Raw genomic sequence first — 25,699 nt, 5'->3', positions numbered from 1 at the left:
GCGCAGCCGCGCAGCGGGCGCATCGGGAAGGGAAGGGGAGCGGGGAGGCGCGGGGCAGCGCCGGGCGCGGCCCTGACTCTTCGGCTGCCGGGAGGTGGGCCCTGGAGCGGAGGTGCGGGGAGGCCTCCGCGCTGCCGCGGAGCAGGGCTGCTGAGGGGCCCGGCGGAGCCTCGGTCACGGGGGCGGTGCGGCTGGAGGAGCCGTCGGTGGGAGCCGCGTGCTGGTCCCGCGCGCGCGGGGAGCCTGGCTCAGCTCCGGCCAGACCGGCTGCGTGCGGAGCCTGCGTGCGGAGGGGCCGACCTTGCGCCGGAGGAGGCCCTGGGGCCCTGCCCTGGAGAGGGCCCTGGGCGGCGTTGGGAGTGGGACGCGGGGCGGAGAGGCGCAGCGGGGCTTTTCTCCAAAGGTGCCATTTGCAGATTTGAATCAATGTCATTTGAACAAATGACAGATGGGGACCGTGTCTCGCGTGGAGACAGTACCCAGGCATTTCAGAACTTAGAGGAATGTGTGGACTCTTGACTAGATTTTAACTTAAGGAGTCTTGTCAAAACCTATTTTGGGGGTTCACCCATTTATAATCAGTGTTTTTCCTGTTGATTAGGAAGAAATCCGAGGACCAGTATTTTAAGTTTTTGATGGGAGTTAAACATTGTACACTTATGGACATTAAAAATTGCTTTTTTGGTATACGGTTTAATTTTTACACATACATAGGATAGGTTCTTCGGAGAAGGCAATGGCACCCCACTCCAGTACTCTTGCCTGGAAAATCCCATGGACGGAGGAGCCTGGAAGGCTGCAGTCCATGGGGTTGGGAAGAGTCGGACATGACTGAGCGACTTCCCTTTCACTTTTCACTTTCATGCATTGGAGAAGGAAATGGCAACCCCCTCCAGTGTTCTTGCCTGGAGAATCCCAGGGATGGGGGAGCCTGGTTGGCTGCCGTCTCGGGTTGCACAGAGTTGGACACGACTGAAGCGACTTAGCAGCAGCACCAGAATAGGTTTTTATAGCCTGCACAGCCATCATGTAGAACAATTCCAGGGCCCATGTGACTTCCTCCCCTGCCCCATCCCGTTGCTAACCCAGTGAGCGAGCCTGTGTGCCGGTACTTTGTCTTTGTGCCTGGAGTTTCTGCCTTTTCTAGGGTGTCACACGGGGGATACGGTCACGCCGTCTGTGGCCTTGAAGAATGGCTTCTTCGACTTGGGCTGACACACTCGCGGCTCCCCCACGCTGTCGGGCGCATCAGCACTTCTCTCCTTGTGTTTCATTGTGTGAATGAACCACAGTTGGTTTATCCATTTCCCAAGGGAGGGACACTTGTTTGGATTCCAGTGTTTGGAATTGGTTACAGAAGAAAAAAACCGTGGTTACAGAAGAAAAAAGCTGTTATAAACAGTATATTCAGGTTTCCCTGTGAATATAGATTTTGTTTCATTTGGATAAATGCCTAAGACTAGGAGTTTGAGTCCTATGCTGTGTGCTTAACTGGCTAAGAAATGTCTGTTTTCCAGAGTGGGTGCGTCGCGTTGTGCTCCTGCCAGAGACGTGCGCGTCTTCCTCTTCTGCTCCTGCTGCTGCTGCTGTTCTCGCGTTCTGTTCCTGCTGCTGCTGCTGCTGTTGCTCCTGTTGTTCCGTTGTTGCTGCTGCTGCTGTTCTGTGGCTCTGTGCCCTCAGCAGGTTTGGTATTGTCTGCGTTTCTGAGTCTAGCTGTCCTCTAGGTGGGTAGTGCTGTCTCGCTGTGCTTCTCATTAGCGTCTGTCTACTGATGAGTGATGAACAGCGTCTTCTTCACCTGCTTGCGTGTCAGCTGTACATCTTCCTTTGTAAAGGAACTGATTTTCTTGCCGATTACTTTTATTGGGTTATTTGTTTACTTGTGGCTTAGTTTTCAAGTCCTTAACGTATTCTTGTCTGGGTCCTTTCTGAGAGAAATGCAGTGTTTCTTCCCAGTCTGTAACTTATCTTTTCAGCTCCTGGACAGATTTCTTTGCAGAACAGAAGTTTTTATTTTGATAAAATCTAATATATCAATTTTTTCCTTTATGGGTAGTGCTTTTAATGTTGTATCTCAGAAATCCTTGACTGACTTCAAGTCATGAAGGTATTTTTCCTATGTTTTCTTGTTTTATAGTTTTACATTTTACACTTAGGTCTATGATTTATTTTAAGTTAATTTTCAGTTCAGTTGCTCAGTCATGTCCAACTCTTTGTGACCCCAGAGACTGCAGCATGCCAGGCCTCCCTGTTCATCACCAACTCCTGGAGTTTATTCAGACTCATGTCCATTGAGTCGGTGATGCCATCCAACCATCTCATCCTCTGTCATCCCCTTCTCCTCCTGCCTTCAATCTTTCCCAGCATCTGGGTCTTTTCCAATGAGTCAGCTCTTCACATCAGGTGGCCAAAGTATTGGAGTTTCAGCTTTAGCATCAGTCCTTCCAATGAATATTCAGGACTGCTCTCCTTTAGGATGGACTGGTTGGATCTCCTTGCTGTCCAAGGGACTCTCAAGAGTCTTCTTCAACACCACAGTTCAAAAACCCTCAGTTCTTCGGTGCTCAGCTTTCTTTATAGGCCAGCACTCACATCCATACATGACTACTGGAAAAACCATAGCTTTGACTAGATGGACCTTTGTTGGCAAAGTGATGTCTCTGCTTTTTAATAAGCTGTCTAGGTTTGTAGTGTTTATAATGTTTCTTAAAATCAGGTAAAGTGAGTCTTCCAAACTTCTTGTTCTTTTTCAGAATTATTTCTGCTATTCTATTTCCTTTAACTTTCCATGTAAATTTTCGAGTCAGCTTGTGTATATCTGTAGGAACACTGCTGGGAATTTTAGTGGAACTCCGTTATATCTGTAGATCAATTTGGGGGTGTTCAATACTAATGAATTTTATTTGATCTCTTCCAACAGTTATGTAGTTTCCAGCATACAGACATTATTGTTTTAATTTTAAATATTTTACAGGCTGAATTATGGAAATGGGAAGTGAAGAAGAAAAATGGGAGAAGCTGGATGCGGAATTCGATCACTTTGTGGTAGACATGAAGCCTTTTGTTCTAAAGTTACCCCATAGGTCAGGTAAGATTATGTTTGAAAATTAGGTTCTTAGCATTAATTTTTTTCTTTGTATTATTTAGCCAAACCAGTGAACTTCCAATATGGAAAAAAAAAACTGAGTTTGTTTAATAACAGTTTTCATCTTATAAAGGACTGTTTACTCTGAGCTGCTTGAGGGAACATGGAAATTCAGCGATGATGATGTCCTCCTGAACCATGGCAAGGTCTTAACATGTTACCGTCCATGTCAGGAGCTTAAAGTGCATGAATCTTTCAAGTTAGCTGAATGGTTTTTTGCTGAGACTTTTCCCTCCTCCCATGGAAATGGTTCCTTTCAGGAGCTTACTGTCCACCTGTCTCTGACCCTTTTGTTTATTAAAGCAGAAAGTAATCTGTTAATCTTCCCTGCTTATTGGTTGACTGAATAAAATCAACTGTAAATGAGTTTTTGTTGCTGTCTTGCTTGCAGTTCATAACCTGTTACCCTTTGAGAGTTTTTGTGTCAAGTCAGAGATTTTCAGATAATTTAAGGTTTATCAGAGAGCAGTTAAAGAGACTGTGAGGAGCTTAGAAGCTTCTCTGAGTTCAGTTCAGTTCAGCTCAGTTGCTCAGTCATGTCCGGTGAACTGCAGCATGCCAGGCCTCCCTGTTCATCACCATCTCCCGGAGTTCACTCAGACTCACATCCATCGAGTCGGTGATGCCATTCAGCCATCTCATCCTCGGTCGTCCCCTTCTCCTCCTGCCCCCAATCCCTCCCAGCATCAGACTCTTTTCCAATGAGTCAACTCTTCGCATGAGGTGGCCAAAGTACTGGAGTTTCAGCTTCAGCATCATTCCTTCCAAAGAAATCCCAGGGTTGATCTCCTTCAAAATGGACTGGTTGGATCTCCTTGCAGTCCAACACCACAGAGTCTTCTCCAAGAGTCTTCTCCAACACCACAGTTCAAAAGCATCAATTCTTCTATGCTCAGCTTTCTTCACAGTCCAACTCTCACATCCACACATGACCACAGGAAAAACCATAGCCTTGACTAGATGGACCTTAGTCGGCAAAGTAATGTCTCTGCTTTTGAATATACTATCTAGGTTGGTCATAACTTTTCTTCCAAGGAGTAAGTGTCTTTTAATTTCATGGCTGCAGTCATCATCTGCAGTGATTTTGGAGCCCCCCAAAATAAAGTCTGACACTGTTTCCACTGTTTCCCCGTCTATTTCCCATGGAGTGATGGGACCGGAGGCCATGATCTTCGTTTTCTGAATGTTGAGCTTTAAGCCAACTTTTCCACTCTCCTCTTTCACTGTCATCAAGAGGCTCTTTAGCTCTGTCAGTTATGGCAGCTGTAAGGCTGGCTGTAAATCTGTTTTTGGAGCTTTTGAGTGTAGGGTTAGGAGTGGGGACAAGAAATGGGCATTTACCCGAGTTCTGTCCAGGTTCCCTCTAACTCTGAGATGCCTAGTGAGCTTAACATTCAAAACGAGGAGCCGAGTCAGCGCAGCTCTTCGCCCCGGGGAGGAGGGGATGCAGGGTTTGGGTCCCACACCCTGCGTCCTCCGTCGTGCAGGCAGCGCCTGCGGCCTGCCGAGCCCACTGGTTTGGCTCGGTCTTCCCTTCACGGTCTTCCTGTGGCCTCTCCTCTTGTTTTTCTGGGTGGTAACCTCTTTTTTCTTCCTCTGCTATTCTTCAAGTGAGCATTCCTGTCCCCTGGCTCATTCACAGTTGGTTGGACTAGTATTTAGCGGTATTTCTACATCGTGTTCTCGTCTGACATTCACTCTTTTTTTCCCTTCTCGTGTTAGATCTGCTGATTAGGATAAATGTATATTAAAATCTCTCATTATAAATGTACTTCAAGTCAAACTATGTTCATATTTCATCTTTTAAAAAGGGATTTGGGGTATCTAGAATGGGATTAATTGTAATCTTTGGTTTGTGACTCATTGTGGATATTGGTACATCCCTGGTGCTTTTTTATGCCATTAATTCATAATGAAAGCTCAGAAACTCACATCCCTGTCAAGACCTGACCATTCATATAACTTCAATCTCATTATAGTAAAGTCTACTTCGTTTCCCCCCATTATTTTAAGTAATGAATTTTTTCATTAGCCGAATGGTTGTACTAAGCTCTGTTCATTTGAATATTATATGTTAATAGGTTTCAGTTTGCCCCAGGACATACAGAAGTGCAGTTTGAAAACCCGTTTACTTAAGTTGATCTGTTTTACTTGCTGTTTTCTTTTTGTACAAAGTACACCTGATGTTGGCGCTTCCCTGGCAGCTTGGCTGGTAAAGAATCCACCTGTAACGCAGGAGACCCCGTTTTAGTTCCTGGGTCGGGAAGATCCACTGCAGAAGGGAAAGGCTGCCCATTCCAGTATATGGGGTTGCCACACCCGGTATTTCAGGAAGTTTGTTTTGTGATTGTATAATTTTCAAAACTAAAAATACAAAGTTCTTTAGAGACTGCTCTTATACCTGGAGTGATAAATCCAGCATGAGCAAAGTGGTAAATCAACCCCAGGGATGTTTGAAGGTAAAACAATAAACAAATATGACCTTTAGAGACTAAGAGATTAAAGCAGATTTATGATTTGTGTTAGATATATAATCGTTAAATTGAGTTCGACAGAAAAGATTAATGTTGAAATAGGCTTGGTGAGCCCTGGAAACAGTTCTATGTCATGGTGAGATGAGGCAGTCAATAGGCCATTTTATGTGGATTAAACTGTGGTACATTTTTAAGCTAGTTTTGAAAAGGATAATTATTTTTCAAAATTATATGTAAATACAGTAACCCTGAAATAGTTTTAGAGAGGTTAAAAGAAAACCCTGAATAAATCATCCACAAATCCCTGAAAATCATCAGCTTTAATAAATAAAACATTTGAGATTCAATTTTAGATTGAGTTTAAAATGCTTAAGTAAGTTTACATTTTCTCTCTCGTGGTTTTAAAATTATAGAAAGATTTTTCGACACAACTAAAATTATTTTAGAGATGATTTTACAGCAACACTTTTGTCTCAGAGATTTCTCTGATGGTAATCCTGGAACTCTAATCGACTGATAAAGCTCAACTCTAGCCCAGGGGTGGTGGACTGCAGCCCCTTTCCACATCCCACCTGCGGCCTTTTCTGTGAAGACTGATTAGGAAACGGCCGCGAACGCTGGTGGATGCGTGGTGCGGGCAATTCCTTGCAAACTGGAGACGCTGGGTGGAAGATCACCTGGGCCTGCAAAACCGAAATGTTCGCTGTCTGGTGCTTTGCAGAAAAGATCCGCTATAGCCCCTGTGCTGGACGAGAGCAGTGCTTTATGGGTAAGGGAATGTTGTGTTTTCTGAGAAATGCAACCTAACAGCCCCTGTGTGTGTCTAGAGCGGCAGCGGTGTGCACTCTGGATCAGAAAGCTGTGTGAGCCTTCAGGCACTGGCACCGGCATCCCGGGCAGGAGGAACCGCAACTTGTACGCCAAGCTCCTGCTGCACATGCTGCGGCGGGGGGTGCTCGAGGGCCCGTTCACGCAGCGCCCGGAGCCGGGGACCCTCAGAGCCCTGCCTTCCTACATGGTAGGTGTGCACGCCAAGCGCCTTACTGCCCATGCCCAGGCGGGGGCGCCCGAGGGCCCTGCCTTCCTACATGGTAGGTGTGCACGCCAAGCGCCTTACTGCCCATGCCCAGGCGGGGGCGCCCGAGGGCCTGGTCACACTGCCCCCCAGGTTCATTTATTCAGTTACAAGTCCTGATAGGTGGTGCTGCTGCTGCTGAGTCGCTGCAGCCGTGGCCGACTCTGTGCGACCCCATAGACAGCAGCCCACCAGGCTCCCCCGTCCCTGGGATTCTCCAGGCAAGAGCACTGGAGCGGGTTGCCATTTCCTTCTCCAATGCATGAAAGTGAAAGTGAAAGTGAAGTCGCTCCCTCGTGTCCGACTCGTAGCGACTCGTGGGTAGGTGTTAGTGAGCGCAATCTGTTTGCCCCCTGATTCGGTTTTTCCCGCCTTGAATGGCGCTTCGAGCCTGGGCTCTGAGGGGACTGTACTTAATCGATTCAGTCACCGCACAGTATTCTATAATATTTCTTCAAAAATTAAAATTAATTTTCAAGCCTTAATTTCCCACTAAATTTCACTGGGTCATATTAATTTTCACTGGATTACAATGTATAGATGTCAGTACATTCTAGCTTCTGGAGCTTTCCGGATGTTAACATGATTTTGACCAAGCTTCAGAACAGTGGTGGTGAGGGAAGCACACGGGGTCTCAAAGTCAGACACAGCGCAGCCACTGGGCAGCAGGTGTGCTTTACTTAATGCATATGAGAGGTTGGATTGAGTGACTTGTAATGTTCTTTATAATCTAATGAAATGGCAATAATTAGAGCTTAGAAGTGATTTTCTGTGCTTTGATTTCATTATCAAAAGACAGGTTTGTCACAGAGGCAGCTGCCCTTGTGCTTGGTTGAGTATTCACTGTCTTGGGCCTCATAGCCGTGAGATGGGTCTTGGTTTATGTGGTGTTTGGATACTTGAGAAATCTGTAGGTGTTGGTGGTTGCTGATAGATATATGTTTATTAAAAAATGAGAAACCCTGGAGAACTTTGGTGTAGCATATGTTAAGATTTGACTATTTTATCCGTTAAACCGAAGTTCAGTCAAGAGGCCTGCTGTGCACTAGATGACCATCTCTGTTATCCATGGCAGAGTGCCAGCGCCCTGAGACTCTGCTTTCTACGGTAAACTGTGGCCGTGGTTTCCTTAAGACCAGGAGTCTTTGTGGTGGTAGTTACTTGACTTGACAGTTGATTAAGCATTGAAGTGACTTCCTCAATTAAAAAGAAACAGCTGTGCTTGTTTGACTTGGGTTAGAGGGTCGTGTGTCACCTTCCCTAGAGAACAGCCCCTGGAGAATTTTTTGAGTAGAATTTGGAGGATTACAGTTAATGCAAACTTTATATGCAGACTTTCCTTCAGAAATGTGTCATGAAGCCAGTCTCCCATGAGGAGAAATAAAGGGGCTGGTGTCTTTCTTCCTAATGACTGAAGAGAACACGTTCTGAAGCATATTCAGATGCTGAAATGCACGTGTGCTGTGCCATGATTTCCCATTCACGCTCCTATTATGGGACCATAGGAAAGGGCCTTAGTTTAGACATCATCATAATAACACAGGAGCCTAGAGACCTGTCTTGGGTTTTTCGGCTAGGTCGTGGCATGGCCAGAACTAAATTCTAGGTCTTCAACTCTGTTATTACTAATGATGAAGAGGTTTCTGATTTTTAATGATTTTGGTTTCTCCGCCTGCTGATTTGTGTGTGTGTGTGTGTGTGTGTGTGTGCATGCCCACAGAGTAACGATCACAGAAAGAAAGAGGTGAGCACAGAGAGGACCTTTCCACTGTCTTTTCAGAAAGCTACTATTCCTTTGTAATATAAGTCACTGTTATCACATGTGTCTCATATAATTTTATGACTTATCAAATCTAAACAACATGACATAACGAATGTGAGCCATTCATTTTTCTGTGTTTTACTATTTCGTTGAATGATATGTTTTTATATAATTAAACGAGTATTTGAAAGGTTGTTATCAAACTTGAAACTTGATGGAAATCTTAACTGATTATTTCATTATATAGTACATTTTGAAAGAATAATTTTTCTAATTTTTAAAAATCAGTCCATCTATTTTGATGAACCAAATCCAGCACAAGCAAAAGGGTCCAGCCCGGATGGATTACCGGACTGGGTGGTGGGCGAGCTGGGGAGCAGCGAGCACAGATTCGGCGAGTCCCGGGAGCTTTCCTCTGGAGAAGATCGCTCTTTGGTGCAGTCGCCGACCGCTGTCCGCAGGTATGCCTGAGCCTGGGGTCCCACACGTGGCTCGTATTTAGCTTGTCTTTGGTGCTGGTTAGTGCAGTCCATGTTTCCTTTTTTTAAAAATGGTAAATGGTTGGTTTACTTTATGTTTTTGCTGAAGTTGAGGGCTGTTAAGGAATGTCGTGTAGGTAAAATAACAATGTTGCTTTTCCCTTGAATGTATATTGAAGATTATATTACATTTTTAAGTGATTTTTGAATATCTATTAAATATTTATATCTCTTCCCATTGCTTGGGAAATGGTGATTGAAAGTCCGTAAGTAACATAGTTCTCTGTTTTCCTCTGGGACAAGCATGAACTGAGAATATTTCAGTGACTTAAACAAAATACAACATCTTCCATATCCATCTTGGAGCTTATGCTTGAATTTCTCTCCTTCTCTCCCCTCACCAAACAGTATTTGTTTTGATTTAATAGAATAATGAATGCAAACATAAACCCCATTAAACTGTGCTTTCTTACTAGATATAAGCTTAAATACGATTTTTAGTACAAATAAAAGTGAATTTCTGAATTAAAGTACACAGTTATTGTTGTAGTATAACTTTTGGCCTTTAGGAGGAACAGATTTAAATGGGACTTCAATCAGGTTTTGAGCTTTACGTCCGGCACTGCTCCCTGAAGTGCTGACGTACTGGGCAGCGTCAGCTGGCGTGTGTCACGCGTCACGCTCCACTCCTCACCATTCCCTTAGTAATTTTAGTTTTTGGAATTTGATTAGGTTAACAATGTAATCTTTCTTTTCTACTATTAATTTTTTTTTTTGCTTTATTCCTTAAAGGGTGCAGAAATCTCATTAGTAATTTGAAACATCTTCATAGTTGATGTAGTCTGGTTATGTTTTTCAGACCTCACATATTATGGTGGAAAAGAGCAGATGAACGTAAAGCAAGAGATCCAGTCCATGTGAAGTTTTTTTTTATTAGAAAGGGGAAATAAGTTAATATGGAGAGGCAGAACAGGAAGAGGCGATATGATCAGGACACGCGTCAGAAGCACAAAGAGGAAGGAGCAGACGGGCCCATGGCAGCTGCCTTCCTGGGAAGCTCAGGGTTCAGGACGGGAGGTGCCCTTGGGGCCTCCAGGGGATCCAGGTGAATGGGACCTTTTCTCTCTCAGAATAGAGGATCAAGTTGGAGGAAATATGGTGATAATATTCTTCAAATATTATGCAGTAACTCTGCTGGGCGATGAAACCATAGTATAATCTCTGCGGTTTTAACAAGGAATATTTCTCTTTGTTGCTCGCTTATAGTAAAATGACATTTCAGTGAAACTTACTTGAGTTTGAGGCTTCAGTTATTTGTTGTACAATCAGTAATTAATGGAAACAGCGGACAGTCCTCCATTCCTACTCAGCCCTTCAGAGGAGCCTCCCTGATGGCCCCAGTCTGTGTGGGGGCCTTGTCAGCGCACGCGTCCTCTCTGCATCTCTGCTGCGCTCACTGCACGTGCAGAGGCGCTCCCCTGTCCTTGGGCTGGATCCGCAGCTTCACAGCACAGGGGCTGTGTTTCTTTTCTGGGCGATGTTCGCAGATGTTCGCAGTGTTCCCAGTGCCCTGGGCAGGCACTGAGAGCACGTGCCCGCGTCTTAGTCTTTGACGAGTGTGTGCAGGGGTCTGGGAGTGGGCAGTTAGGCCACACGTTGAATTTCATCTGTGCAAAGCCTCTTTCAGACAGATCCGCCCGGGCAGAGAGAATAGCCCACGAGGATTTATTTTAAAAATTATTTACAAAAACTTGAAGAAGGGATAAATTTTAGAAGTCAAGAGATGTATGGATATAGGCTAGAGATGCCTGTTTGTTTCCCAGCCTTCTTATCTTCCTTCTGATGAAGTTGTTAAAATGAAGGAGCTGGAAAAGATGACTGTCTTTCTAGCCAAGCGTTAGAACTTCACTACGGCTAAGGCCAAATAGCAGTATCTTTACTTACATGCTTTTAACTCAATCTGTTCAAAATTTTTAATTTGCATATATATTTCTTAATAGATATTTGTAATTTTACATACATAAAGGCAGTTAAAAAATAAAACTTTTACTTTACCTAAAGGCAGTACGCTTAATTTCAGGCCAAATACATAATGTGTTTGGTCAGCTCGTAAGCAGTGGTAGAATCTACTGATGGTCTGTCTTCATATTTCTTTTCTAGAGTTGATTCTTTACTCTGAGTGGTCATACTGTGCTGCTGAAAAAGTTAGAATCTGCTCATGTTGACCTAATACATCTCATCAGTTCTGCACAAAATTGTTTAAAAAAGTCTAAGAGGCTTGTACTGTGTGACACGTGGATGTTTTTATAGTGAATAATTTATTGTTACTTAGAACTGAAGTTTAATGCTGCCTCATAAATCTTACAACCACTTCAACTTGTCCTTTGAAAAACCTCTTTAATCTTGAAAGGTTTTCCCCGTTAGTGTTTCTTTTTTGATCACTTTATAAAATCCTGCTTTACTTAGGCCTTTTCGTATGTGAATCATTTCTCACGGCATTTTAGATTATGCTGTTTGTGTCCTGGCCTTTCCGCATTATTAAAGATGCAGAGGCCCTCTGGAGCCTCTTTGCCAGGACTCCTGCTCAGGAGAGGTGGCGCCTCCCCGGCCTCCATTCTCCCCCGGTGTGTGTCGCGCGGCCGCGTCCCAGGCGCCTTAGCCGCGCGGTGAGGTTGTGCGCCGTCAGGCTCATTCTCGTGCTTTCCTCCTCAAATACACACTGCCCGCTAGTGAACTTAGCCTTTCACTTCTGTTTCAGCGTGTGGCTAGTCCCGTCCTGGTTTTATCCTTTTCCTAGTTCTTGGTTTAAGATTATGTTTTTGCCCTTATTTCATTGCCATTTTATTAGAGATCTTTCATTATATTTTATATCAAATATCTGGTTCTTTTATTGACAGTGAAATATCTGAGTTATATTTGAGTTTGGAGCATGGTTTTACAAAATGTTACTAGTGAGACTGGAGACTTGGATCTCCCCTGTACAATCTGGGTAATTTCATTTAGCTGGACAGCTGTGAGTCATATCAGTGTAAATTACCTCCTGGCCATCTTTCAGGAGCTTAGCACTGCGTGATGGTAAAGGCCCTCACTGTCTTTGTGGGGCACGGACCTTCAGATGGCCCCGTGATCCTGCTCTGGGTGGTGACAGCCTTGTACGGTCCCCTCTCCTTGAGCGTGGGCCGGACCTGTGAGTGGCGTCTCACCTGCAGAATATGGCTTGGGGATGGGCTGCCCCTTCCGCAAGTGCCCAGCAGCGTTGGAGACTGCCCTGTGTGCAGACCCGCTCCAAGGGCCTGCTGTCTCCCTTGCTGCTGAGGAGCGGGCTGCCCTGAGTCTGTGGCCGGAAGGAGGTGAAGCTACTGCCAGCCGTGACCGCAGGCAAGGTGGGTTCCTCCGTCCAGGTGGGGACCTGGCCCTGGGCAGGCCCCAGGCGCAGCCTCGTGCTGCCCTGAGCAGAGGGTCCAGCGCGGCCCCGCCCACGCTGCTGACCCAGGGAAACGGGGAGGAGCGTGGGTGGTGGTCAGAGTGTTCTGCTGGGGGTAGTTGGTTACGGAGCAGTAGATGACTGCCACTCTCTTATCCTCATTTTAGAAGAGTGTGCACTCATACATGGTACATCCGTGTAAAAATCTCAGTGTAGGACTGTGAGGAGTGAAACGCGTTCTCTTCTGTGTTCTCACCCCACTTCCCCGTGAGAGTAGGCGGCGTCAGCACGTGTTGTGCATCATTCCATGTACAGACGTGCCCGCAGATGCGTAACTAATCATTCCATGCGCACGCGCGCCCGCAGATGCGTAGCTAAAGATCATCGGTCTGCTCGTGGTACGGGTCCTGTTCTTTGTCACTTAGCTGTGCTTTAATCCTGTGCCATGCGACCTGTGTGATCTTTTCAAGCACAGATGATAATCCGTAGTGTGGATTCACTGTGACTAGCCTGTCTCTGTTGCCGGTGATGCCTTAGTATTATAAAGTATGTCCCAGTTGACATCCCGGTGTATGTATCATGATGAACCTGTGTGTATTTGGGCTGTTATTGATTCTGTAGCCAGGAACAGTGACACATATAATGAGCTGTTGGTGGGATTATTAGTAGGTCGACATCTTGTGCAGTGGTACAGAAAAATACCTGGGCTAGTATGGAGTGATGTCTCAGAGATGTGAAGTTCAAAAAAAAGTGCATAAAAGTGTAGTCAGCTTCCATTTGTGTGTGCGTATCTCTTAAAAAGGATATATGGATATGTATCCATATATCCAAATATGTTTGGAATATTTCTGGGTGCCATGTGTAAAGCTGTTTTACGTTTAGGGAGTGGGGTAATCCGGTGTGAAGAGTTAAAAACTTTTTTTATACATGTGTCTGTTACTTTTAATAACCACACTTATTTTTTGATAGGGAGTGTCAAGTTGCCTTCCAGAGTACTCTCTCATTACAATCCTCAGCCATACACACTATTTAGTTAGTGATGCACGTTAATGAATCTGACCAGGCACAGCAAATACACAGATTTAAACAGGATGAAGTTTTCCCAATAGACAGTGTTTGTGGGTTACACTTACATTTCCAATTTGTTAAAACAGGAACCAAGTGAGGCAAGCTGTACGTTTATGGAGCACCTACTGTACGCTAAATACTGTTCTAGAAGTCTTTCGTAAGTTATCTGACTTTGTCTTCTGGAATTCTGTGAGGTTGACCCAGTTGGCCTTTGTGTTTACCGAGGAGGTTACCGCTTCAGGAAGGTCAGTAAACTCCCCGGGGATGGATGCAGAACTGGAATCTAGGTCTTAGAGCCTGTGTTCTTTCTGGTAGACCATGCAGGCTCGAGTACTTTTTGCAGCAAATATGGAAACTTCACTTTAACCCTCTTCCCTGCCTTGCGCTTTGTTGGCAGTCTCGGGCGACTGTGCCTTTGTTCGTGGTCATCTCTGGGTTGAGTGCAATGAGGCAGTTTGCCTCTGTTCAGATATCACTTCTGACACTTGGCAGCCGTGTGTCCTCAGGCATGTTCCTTCCTTTCTCCGAACCCGGTGTCATCCTTTGTGAGAGGGAGGCGGCAGTGCTGGCCTCAGAGCCTCGAGGGTGGGGGAGCCCTCCCGGCGCCTGTGGCTGGGGCCGTCGCTCCCCCACCTTCAGGGCGCGGGGTCCTGCACGTGGGCTTGCTTGTCAGCTCCGCTCCTCTCATGACCTAATCTTCCCAGCAGTGTCGTCTTAAATCCATTGGTCGTTAATTATTTTCAATTTAAAAGTCATTTCGTGTTCCTGAGAAAAGGAAATTAACGGCTGTGCAGAAGGGTTCTGATTATAAGTGTGAATCCTTCGCATTCTCAGAATAAAGAGAGAGAACCGTATTTTAGAAGAGGCTTTGGGGTCGTCGTGCCAGGGCCTGGGTTCGATCCCTGGTCTGAGAATGAAAATCCCGTAAGCCATGCAGCACAGCCAAAGAAATTAGAAATAAATAAAGTGAGAATAAAAGAGGCTTTGCCGCAGTCTTCGTTCGGTTGGCTCAGCAAGTCCCTTTTTCCGGAACAGAGGGAACACAGTGTGGCTGGCCCTGGTTTTAACATTTCCCCACACCAGGTGTTAGAAGCTGCCTACGTGGGGTCAGGCTTTAGTTCTTGTCATCTCCATACATTTCTCGGTGCACATTATTCCAAAGACAGACACAAAGACAGCAGGCTGGATTCTTCTCCTGCAGTTCTGTGGGAGGTGTTCTGAAGCTTCTTTGTAATGGCTGGTAATTATTTTTATGAGTTTTCAGCCAAGTATGATGTGGTCTGGTAGCTTATCACCACAGTGTAGTTAGGCCCTGAGGTGAAGAAAGATGAAAAAGAGTGATTTAATGCCATGTTATTTTTAACTTGAAACTTTGGTTAAGAGTTATGAGTTAGGAGAGAGCAAAGAGTTCTGTCGAATAAACCCCAACCTTTAAACACTGCTTCGCATGGAAGAAAGACAGTTCTGGTCATTTTAGAGGACTTTGTTGTTGAAAAAGAAGGCATTAGTGGTTCAGATTTCTTTAGATGCCACTTTATAAAGAATCACGATCCAGAATGCTTAACAATTCTAGGAGCGTGCAGGCAGAATTCTTACTCCCTGGGAGCGTGCAGGCAGAATCGTCACTCCCCGGTGGCGCCAGTGGGGAAAGCCCTCTGCCAGCGCAGCAGACACAAGGGATGCGGGTTCGAGTCTTAGGTCAGGAAGGTCCCCTGGAGGAGGAAATGACAGCCCACTCCAGTGTCCTTGCCTGGAGAGTCCCACGGACAGAGGAGCCCGGGGGAGGGGTGGGTATGGGCCATGGGGTAGCGAAGAGTCAGGTGTGGCCGACTGACTACGCACATGTGTTACTTTCGTCATATTAGATTTAGGCTAACTTGGTATGAATAAAAGTTGTATCTTTTAATTCATGTTGTGTCCTTTAAATAGCATATACGTTCACACCTTTAAGAAAGGACTTAGGGAAAAATTATCCTGTTTTAAATGAGGATGCATGCTCAGTCACTTCAGTCATGTCCAGCTCTTTGCGACCCCGTGGACTGTAGCCCACCAGGCTTCTCTGTCCATGGGGATTCTTCAGGCAAGGATTCTGGAGTGGGTTGCCATGCCCTCCTCAAATGAGGATCAGTTCAGTTCAGTTCAGTCACTCAGTTGTGTCCGACTCTTTGCGACCCCATGAATCGCAGCATGCCAGGCCTCCCTGTCCATCACCAACTCCCGGAGTTCACTCAGACTTACGTCCATCGAGTCAGTGATGCCATCCAGCCATCTCATCCTCGGTCGTCCCCTTCTCCTCCTGCCCCCAATCCCTCCCAGCATCAGAGTCTTTTCCAGTGAGTCAGCTCTTCGCATGAGGTGGCCAAAGTACTGGAGTTTCAGCTTCAGCATCAGTCCTTCCAGAGGAGGATAGGGGACTCTAATTTCTGCATCTTGCTTTAATGGTTATTTCACGCCAGGTTCTAGCCTGGAATGAAGAATCTAATTATAGCCCCGCCCTTATGGAAAATATGATTTGCTCTACAATGGCCCTCTTTAACATGAGGTTTTCCAGTAATGACTGTGGCGAAAAGCAGGCTCTGTGCCCTTTCAAAGTGTCTCCCAGGACAGCCAGCCCTTCGCTTGCAGCTGCAGTTTAAACATGTCACCAGCAGATGGCGATCAAGTAACGAAAATGTGCTTGTGCTTCCGAATGGACATGTTGATATCCATGTGAAAAAACATGTCCGCTTTAGAAACATGGATTTAATTTTTAGTCTGTATACTCAACATAATAGGCAGACTCTTCTTAATTTGTTCAGCTCCATTTTCATATGTAAATGACAGTGACCTGTAAATGGCCCCTGCTGCTGAGTTGCTGGATGAATTCATGGGGGAGCTGGTCATTGCCTTGCCGTCCTTGGGCTTGCTTGTGCCCACCGGCTAGGGTGGTTAGGGTTACGCATGGTACAGCGCCCTGCAGTATTACTCGCAGCAGTGCGTCCTTTTAGCTGAGAATCGCCCTGCTGATGAGGCAGAGATCGGGCTGCAGCGGTGCCTCCCGCGTGTTCGTGTCTGTGTGTGCATCACGGGTGGCCCGCCACAGTGCAGGAGGCGCGTCTGCGGCTGCTCCGGCCCGCGTGGCGGCCACTGTCCACTCGCGGCTGGCAAGCGCACGAAGCGTGGCCAGGGTATCCGCGAGGAATGAAATGTTCGGCTTTAATTAACTCAGAGAGCGTGTGGGGCTTGCAGGTCGAGACCCGGTCTTCCTGGCGGATGGGAGCTGCTCTCTGGGGGGCGGTGAGGCTGGTAGGGAGGGGCGTTGGGCGTGGGCACCTCTCAGCCGCCTCCGCCCAGGGGAGACTGTTCTGGGCAGGCGTCTCCCCACGTTGGTGAGGGTCGCTCGTGGTCAGCGGTTCGCCTTAGTTGGTCAGCCTAAGGTTTCAGAGGCGCTTCCCCAGCTGGTCTGTTTGGAAGAAAGAAAGATTGATCGATTCCCTTAATTTACTGAAAGGAGGACCAGCTTTTCTCATCCTTTTGTTTGGAGAGAACATTTAGTATGGAACAAGTCTGATTGATTTGGTCTTTTTGCTAGAATGGACGCTTGTCAGGTACACATTTAACCTTGAGCTGCGGGGGTAAGACTGCCTCACCTCTTTCTTAGGACCCTCAATCCAGCAGTGCGTTTCACACACTCATGGGACCACTTAACTGTTCACTAATTTTCAACAGTGATGTGCTAATTAAATATCCTTCTAAAGTGTTTACCAAGACAAGGCCAAGCAGTAACAGTTTGTAGCTGAAATGGAATGGCTCTGAAAATAATGACCTGGCATTTCTTTTAGGCTTTAAAAATTTTTTTCATTGAGTCAGATTTTTTACAAATTTAGTCACTTCTTTTTTAAACATTTTTAATGAGTGGGGCATTGTAATAAGTATCTTTTTATTTCACAAGCAAGTTTCTTTTTGTGAGATCATAATATTGAACAATTTAGTCTTGATGTTCTTTTAAGCAGAAAAGGATGACAGTAAGCTTATACGTGTATTGTGTAACAATTTACAGGGGATTAAAATACTTTCTGGAATGTTAGTACTGTTAAACCAGAGATATATTAATAAACATGGATTTAAATGTGTTGACTTCTAAAGATGGTTTCTATTTTTAAGTTTAAAGTCAAGTGTGTTATTCTAAAGTAGTAAACGGGAAAAATATGAAGTCTTAAAATGTTTATGAATCTCTGGTGAGATTTTAGTCTTGTCAGGCTTCTCACTTTTTAAAATTTAGTTTGTTTTTCTTTTTATTCCTGATAAAGTTCCCTTTGAAGTACTGGAATGAATGTGCTGCAGATCCTTGTGAGTTACTTTGATTTTCTTATTTTCAGTGTTGATTCATACTTCCCTGTAGTATTAGTTGCTGCTAGTTCTTTGCATGTTTCATTGGCGTTAGCAGTGCGGTGAGAAGGCTTCTGCAGGTGGAATGTAACTGTTAATTGCTACTTAGGTGAATGCAAAGATCTGAAGCCTAAAGTTAGTTCTCACTTTAGGTTCCGACTTATAAGACAGTAGTTGTTAGTCTTAAAATGTTTTCCAACTGCGAAGCACAGCATGTATGTGAAAACTATATGGAAACGCATTTAAAGACCGTTGTGAAATAAACATCCCTATGCTTTTGACCCGGCCGGGAAGCACTTTGCTGCATCCCAGAAGCCTTCAGCCACCCTTTGCCTTGGTGCCTCTGCTTCCCATCTCCTGAAAGACAGTGTCTTACATTTTGTGTTAATTATTTCTTTGCTTCTTTTTTAAACTGCATGTAAGTGAAACCCTACTGTATATATTATTTTGAAGCTTGCTTCCTTCTCTCATATTTTTCAGATTCATTCACGTTCATAAATATAGCTGTAGTTCATTCTTTGTTTTGTAGGAAACTTTTAAAGTCAGTGTATAGCATGACACGAAGACTCAGATCTGAAGTGTGACGCGTGATGCAGCTTTACAGAGTGACTGCATCTGTGTGTCCTCTTCTGGGTCAAGACAGAGACCATTGCCAGCTCTTCAGAAAGCGCTCTCTCTTTCCCCAGCCGTTCATCATCCCCCCGAAGCTGATCGCTCTTCTGAAGTATGTTGCCATAGACTGGTTTTCAGTTCATGAAGTGTCCTCACTTTTTCCAGCTTCTTTTGCTCAGCATTGTGCTGTGAGATTGATCCACGTTGTTGCACTTAGCAGTGGGTTATTCTTACTTTATTACTGTGAATACGTCACATTTCTATATCCATTTTGCCCGTTGTCGGGTGTTTGGGAGTTTTTCCACTTTTTGGCGATCACAGCTAACCCTGTGAGCACCCTTTCCCACGGCTTCTAGTGCCCATGAGCACGCTGCATTTACTTGGAGGTGTAAGTGTGGTAGATATTGCCAGAGAGTTTTACGTGATGTCCGTAGCAGTTTACTCTGCCCCAGGAGGGTTTAAAAGTCTGTCTCACATCCTTGCCAGTTCTTGGTTTGTCAGCTTCTCCAGCTTTAGCCTAAATTCTGGTATAGTGGATGTGGGTTTTAATTTGCATCTTCCCTCATTACTGATGATATTGGGCTTTTCTATGCTTGATACAATATTCATATTTTCTATGCTTGATAGCCATTTGGGTATCTTCTTTTGTGAAGTTCAATTTGTCTCTGTCCACACTGTAATAAAAGTGGTTTATCAGTCTTTTCTCCATAGATTTGTTACAACTATTTATATATTCATAAACAAATTCTTTGATACATATGTGGCAAATATCTTCTCCCACTTTCACTGATTTGTTCTGTTGAACAATATTCAATTATAATGTAAATTATTTTTAGTCAGTCATCTGGGATATTATTTGTGTTTTTTCGTGTCCTGTTTAAGATTTTTTGCCTTGCCTGTTCCAAGAGCATGGGAATGTTTGCCTTGTTACCTTCTAGAAGCTTCCTCATTTAACCCTTGGGATTGGGCTACTTAGGGAGCTGGTTTCTATGTATACAGTGAGGTTGGAGTCCTTCTCCCACCCCTCCCGTGGGTAGTTGATAGACATTCGATCCATTAACAGTTAGAAAAGCCATTCTTTCCCCACTGCTGTGGTTGACACCATTGCTGTAAACCAGGAAATCTTGTTTGCTTGGGTTTCTGGACCCCTGTCCCCTGCCTTGGCCTCTTCATCTGTCTGTGTACTGACACTTCACCCCCTTAGTTACTGCAGCTTGAAAATGAGTCTTGATTTCTCACAGAGTAGCGTGTGTACTCCAGCTTTCCTCTTCTTTGAGACTTCCCTGGTTCTTTTTGGTCCTTTGTGTTCCCATATGAGTTTTAGAATTATCTTGCCAGTTTTTATAATGCCCGTACACATGCCCCTGTTGAGATTTTGATTCAGAATCAATCATTTCTTTACCCATTCACTAGTTAATAGATATTTGGATTGTTAGTTTTTAACTATTCTGAAAAACACTACTGTGGACTTTCATATACATATTTCTGCTTGGACATTTGTTTTTGATTTCTTTTGTATAGATATCTAGCAGTGAGTTGTGCAGTGAGTTTATTTTTAACTTTTTTAGGGAATCAAACCCTTTCCTAAAATGGCAGTGCCACTTTACACCCCCATGCCCGTTCCAGCTTCTTCACACCCGAACGTGTTGATATTGTCAGTGTTTTAGATTTTGGTCATTTTGATGAGCGTATGGTGGTATCTGTCTCGTCATGGTTTTGACTGACGTTTCCCTAATGACTACTGACGCTGAGCATTTCTTCACGAGCCCATTTATATATCTTCTTTGGAGAAACATCTGTTCCAATAGTTACCTGCGTCCCACACACCCAGCATGCGATAATCACGATAGACATTTCTGAAAAAGAGGTACAGAGGGGTCCATAGCAATTCTGAAGCCCAGGTGGGCAAATGTTGAAAGCTCCTTACTTAGAGCTCAAAAGCTGGATATAATATTCTGTGTCTCTTGGCTCCTCCAAGCAGGAGGAGGCTTTTGATTCTGCCTTGTGCAGCATCCTTTGTTTTTCGTGAAAGCTGGTGTGTGTCTGCAGCTCTCCTGGTGCGCTTCCTTACAGAAGCACTTTGGGGGTCCAGTGGCCCCTTTTCATTTTCACTCTGTCCTTTTTGGTCTAAGAGCAGTGATTTTGCTAGTATAATTTTCTCAGAACCTTTGTAGGCTTCCTGTGAATCCTGTGTGTGTATGGAAACTAGAAATCACTATCTGTAGTAAAACTGGAAAATTCATAAATATGTGGGAATTAAATAACAAACTCTTAATCAAGCAAAGGAGATATCAAATGGAAAAATCACAAAACATTTTGAGACAAATGAAAACACAACATACCAAAACTTAGGGGATGCAGAAAAAACTGCTGTGTGAGGAATTTATAGTTGTCCAACTTACATGAAAAAAGAAGGAAGATCACACATCAGCAATCTGAATTTATATGTTGCTGCTGCTGCTGCTAAGTCTTTTCAGTCGTGTCCAACTCCGTGCGACCCCAGAGACGGCAGCCCACCAGGCTCGTCCGTCCCTGGGATTCTCCAGGCAAGAACACTGGAGTGGGTTGTCATTTCCTCTAGAAAAAGAATAAACTGAAGCTAGCAGAAGAAAGGAAATGATAAAAATTAGAGTAGAAATAAACAAAATAGATATTGGGCAAAGCATTAGAGAAAATCAAGGAAATAAAGATTTTTTTTTTTTAATTAACAAAAGTGACAAACTTGTAGCTGAATTGTCTAGAAAAAAAGACTCGTCTGACATCAGAGATGAAAGAAGGGACATTAGCACCAATTTTACAGAAATAAAAGGATTATAAGCGAGTACAAGAAACAGTTGTGAACCAACAGATTGGATTACCTAGATGAAGTGGGTAAATGTCTAAGAACACACAATCTACCCTGCCTGAATCATGAAGAAGAAAATCTGAACAGACCTACAATTAGTAAGGAGAGTGAAAGTGAAATTCGCTGAGTCGTGTCCGATCTTTTCCAACCCCATGGACTGTAGTGCATGGACTCAAGGAGACTGAAGCCGTCTTCAAAGCCTCCCACCAGGGAGAAGCCCAGGACCAGACAGCTTCACTGGTGAGTTCTGTTGTGTGCTAAGTCATGTCCGAGTCTTTGCGACCTCATGGGCTACAGCATGCCAGGCTCCCCTGTCCTTCACTGTTCCCCAGAGTTTGCTCGAGTCGGTGATGCTACCTCACCATCTCATCCTCTGGTTAATTCTATCAAACATTTAAAGAAGACTCAGCACCCGTTCTCCTAATGCTTCCAAAACTGAAGAGAAGAGAAGGGGGTACTTCTAGGCTTATGGTGCGAGGCTAGCATTACCGTGGTACCAACGCCAGACAAAGATGCTATGAGAAAAGAAAATACAGACCAATATTCCTGGTGAGCATTGATGAAAAAATTCCTCAGAAAGACACTAGGAAACAGTTCAACAGCACATTAAAAGAATTATACACCATGACAAAGTGGGATGTATTCCTAGAGTGCAAGGAAATTTTGACAAACGCAACAGGCATTGTAATATAGAATGATGGCAAAAAGCTGCACGATCATCTCAGAAATCAATGCAGAAAAAGGTGTGACAAAATTTAACAGCTTTTCTCGATAAAAATACCTGGCAAACTGGAAATAGAAGGAAACTACCTCAAAATAATAAAGGCCATGTAGGAAAAGCCCACAAATAATAGCATACTTGATGGTGAAAGCAAAAGCTTTGCCTTTAAGAGCACTAATAAGACAGGGACGTCCACGCTCATCACTGCTGTTTGACGTAGTACCGGAAGTACTAACCAGAACACTTGGGCGAGGAAAAGGAAGAAAAGTCATCAGAACTGAAAAGAAGACAATGAATCTCTGTTCACAGGTGCTGAGGTCTTAGATACAGAAAACTCAGTGGAAAACTAATGAAACCAACACCGAAAGATCAGTTGCATTTTTATACATTAACAATGAAGAATCAGAAAAGGAAATTTAAAAAGTTTCATTTGCTATAGGATAAAAAAGGATAAACTAATTAGGAATAAACTTAACCAAGGAGGCTAAAGAGTTATACACTTAAAAAAAAAAAAAACTACAAGATACTGTTGAGAGAAATTTAAAAAGACACCGTGGCAAATGGAAAGGCATCCTGTGTTCATGGGTTGGAAGAATTAATATTGTTAAGATGTACAGTATGACCCAAAGTGATATAATTCAATCCCTATCAAAATTCCAGTGGCTTTTTTTCCCGGAAAAAATAAAATTCTTCCTAAAATTCATACGGAATCTCAAGTAACAGTGACTAGCAAAACAGTGTTGGAAAAGGAAAAGCTGGGATTCTAGCATTTTCTAATTTCAAGACTGACTGCATGGTCACAGTCACCAGAACAGTGTGGAGCTATCTTCGAAGGATCAAGGGCGCTTTCTGCACCAATAGGCAGTTTTAATCTTACCTGCTCTTAGTAGCTTGCATCTCCCAATACATACTGAAGAGGCATGGAAAAGAAAAAGAGGATGGAAGCAGCTGTATGAATTGCTAGAGTTGAGAAAAGCCATCAGAAGGGCTACAACCGTGCTCTTAAGCTCCTTTCGCGTCAGTGTGATTTGGGATCTAGCGAGGATGGAGTCCCCAGCCGAGGCGTGCGGGCCGCTGTGTAGGACAGTCAGTGCCGATGCTGGTCTGAGATGCACTAAGGACAGCACGACCTGGACACGGAGGTGAAGTTCACGTCCAGTGTTTGTGCTGGGAAACATGGGAGGCGAGATCTGTGGCCAGCTATATTTGTCTTTTGTAATGAAAGAACATTTCTTTTTTGCATTTTAAATAAACATAACTAGTGGTTTTTGAATTAAAAGTTTGTTGCCTGGCTGCACTGAAATGCTATAATCACTTGGAGAGTGAGCGCCAAAAGTGTATGTGAGTGCACACACTGCCTTTGGAAATTGCAGGTGTGCTTGGTATTAGGTACTTGTTGGAGCAAAGAGGAGATGTGCCCGTGCCGGCCTCTGCACAGAGGACAGTTGTTGCTCCAGCTGCTGAATCTCGTCCGACCCTTGTGGCTGCACTGTGCGCCACCTGCCAGGCTCCTCTGTTGATGGGGTTCTCCGGGCAAGAGTCTGGAGTGGGTCGCTGCGTCCTTCTCCAGCGAATCTTCCCGGCCCAGGGGTCGGGCCTGCATTCCCTGCATTGCAGGCAGCAGATTCTTTACCACTGAGCCACCGGGGCGGCCCTCAAAGGACAGACACTACTGTAAATGCGAGCATCCCCTTCACACTTGATACACTCTGCCCAGATTCGGTAAAAGAGGCACCCGAGTTTGCCAGCAGTGGTGATGTAGGAGCCACCATTCTTAGGTAATGTGTAGCAATCAACAAAGTGTTTTTCTTCTTATGACTCCATGTTTCATGAAGATGGTACAAAGACTGAGAATGACCTTATCCAAGCTGTAAAGGGGAGAGTGTTTTCCGGTATCAGCCTGCGGTTCCTCTTCACAAAGCTCCTGGAGGGGGAGACTCTACCCTGTTCGCAGTTGGATTCCTAAGACCTGTCACTATACCGTGCAACACAGTTGCTCACTCAGTTATTTGCTGAAGGAATATATGAATGGACAGATAAATGATCGGATAAAATTAGAAGAGGAAACGTTGCGTCACAGGTGTAAAGACAGCCATGTGGGCAGGCTGGGTGGAGAGCCCAGAGCACGCCCGCGCATGCATGGAGTGGAGAGCCCAGAAGCACGCCCGCGCACGCATGGGGTGGAGTGCCCAGAAGCACGCCTGTGCACACACGGGCACGCGATGCTGACAAGGATGCCAAGACGGCTCGGTAGGAAAAGGAGTCTTTTCAACAAATGAGGCGGCAAAACCAGATGCCCACGTGCAGCAGAGCACAGCTGGACTCTCCCTTTTCACATACAGAATCTAATGCAAAGTGGATCGAATACCTAAAGGCAAAACCTAAGACTGCAGAACTCTTTGAGGAAAATACGAAGGAAGCTTCGTGACAGTGAAGTCGGCATTGATTTATTGGATATGTACCGAAAGCACAGCCAGCAACCCCAAAGGCCCTAGATAAGTTGGACTACCTCCAACTTAAAACCTTTTGTGCATCAAGGGACAGTCAGCAGAGTGAAAGGGCAGCCCATGGAACGGGAGAACGTATTTACAAATCACCTGTCTGAAAAGGTGACTGCTATCCTGAATATGTAAGAAGTCTCGCAATTCAGCAACAATAAAAACAAACAACCTGATTGAAAAATCAGCAAAGGACTTGAACAGACATTTCTGCAAAGAAATGATCGCTGATCATTCCGGAAATGCAAACCAAAACCTTACATCTATTAGGAGATGTCTACTACAAAACAAATGAGCAAGCTACCTGTTTGGCAAGGATGTGGAGACACTGGGCCCTTGTGCAGTGTGGGTGGGAATGTGAAACAGTGTAGCTGTAGGTGAGCATCATTGGCAGTTCATCAAGAAAGTTAGAATAACCATGTCATCCAGAACCCGCACTTCTGGGCGTATATCCTGACTAACTGAAAACAGGGGCCTGCACAGGCATTTGCACACGCGTGTGCATAGCACCATGATTTGCAGCAGGCAGACGATGGAAGCACCCAGGGAGCCACCAGTGGAGGAGTGCACAGACAAACATGGCATGTAATACTGGGCCTTGCAAAGAAGGGGATTCTGACCCGTGTTACAGCATGGGCGAGCTTCGAAGTTGTTATGCTAGGGCGGAAGAGCCGGTCCTAACGTGAGGAATCCTGTCTGATCCACTTACATGAATGAAGTGTAAATTCAGAGAGGCAGAACGTCGAATGGCATTTGCCAGGGGCTGTGAACATTTGAAGAGACCCTGATGCTGGGAAAGTTTGAAGGCGGGAGGAGAAGGGGATGACACAGGGTCAGATGGTTGGATGGCATCATTGACTCAATGGACATGAGTTTGAGTAAACTCCAGGAGTTGCTGATGGACAGGGAGGCCTGGTGTGCTGCAGTCCAAGGGGTCGCAGAGTTGGACACAGCTGAGTGAGTGAACTGAAACTGAACTGATGAACATTGGGATGCATATGTCTTTTTGAATTAGTATGTTTCATCTTCTTTGCATATATACCCAGGAGTGAAATTGCTGGATCATATGGTAGTTCAGAAAACGAAGATCATGGCATCTGGTCCCATCACTTCATGGGAAATAGATGGGGAAACAGTGGAAACAGTGCCAGACTTTATTTTTGGGGGCTCCAAAATCACTGCAGATGGTGACTGCAGCCATGAAATTAAAAGACACTTGATCCTAGGA

At 44.8% G+C, this 25,699-nt stretch overlaps 1 protein-coding gene across 15 annotated transcripts in view; it reads left to right on the top strand.

The window, feature by feature from the left end:
• CEP112 (centrosomal protein 112) overlaps positions 1–25,699 on the top strand; it is a 314,145-nt gene that overhangs the window by 5,612 nt on the left and 282,834 nt on the right. For 12 of the 15 annotated variants that reach the window (XM_069542343.1, XM_069542341.1, XM_069542336.1 and 9 more), the window contains exons 2-4: positions 2,975–3,088; positions 6,447–6,637; positions 8,745–8,917. In XM_069542343.1, coding sequence (XP_069398444.1) covers positions 2,983–3,088; positions 6,447–6,637; positions 8,745–8,917 — 470 coding nt within the window. In that variant the 5' untranslated portion in view covers positions 2,975–2,982. The remainder of the gene's footprint in view (positions 1–2,974; positions 3,089–6,446; positions 6,638–8,744; positions 8,918–25,699) is intronic. The other 3 variants (XM_069542346.1, XM_069542344.1, XM_069542345.1) reach the window with 1 other exon arrangement.

Source organism: Ovis canadensis, chromosome 11 (genome assembly GCF_042477335.2).
Source record: "Ovis canadensis isolate MfBH-ARS-UI-01 breed Bighorn chromosome 11, ARS-UI_OviCan_v2, whole genome shotgun sequence".
Taxonomy (NCBI): Eukaryota; Metazoa; Chordata; class Mammalia; order Artiodactyla; family Bovidae; genus Ovis; species Ovis canadensis.
The sequence above is the reverse complement of the archived record's forward strand: the minus strand, read 5'-3'. Positions and strand labels throughout refer to the sequence as shown.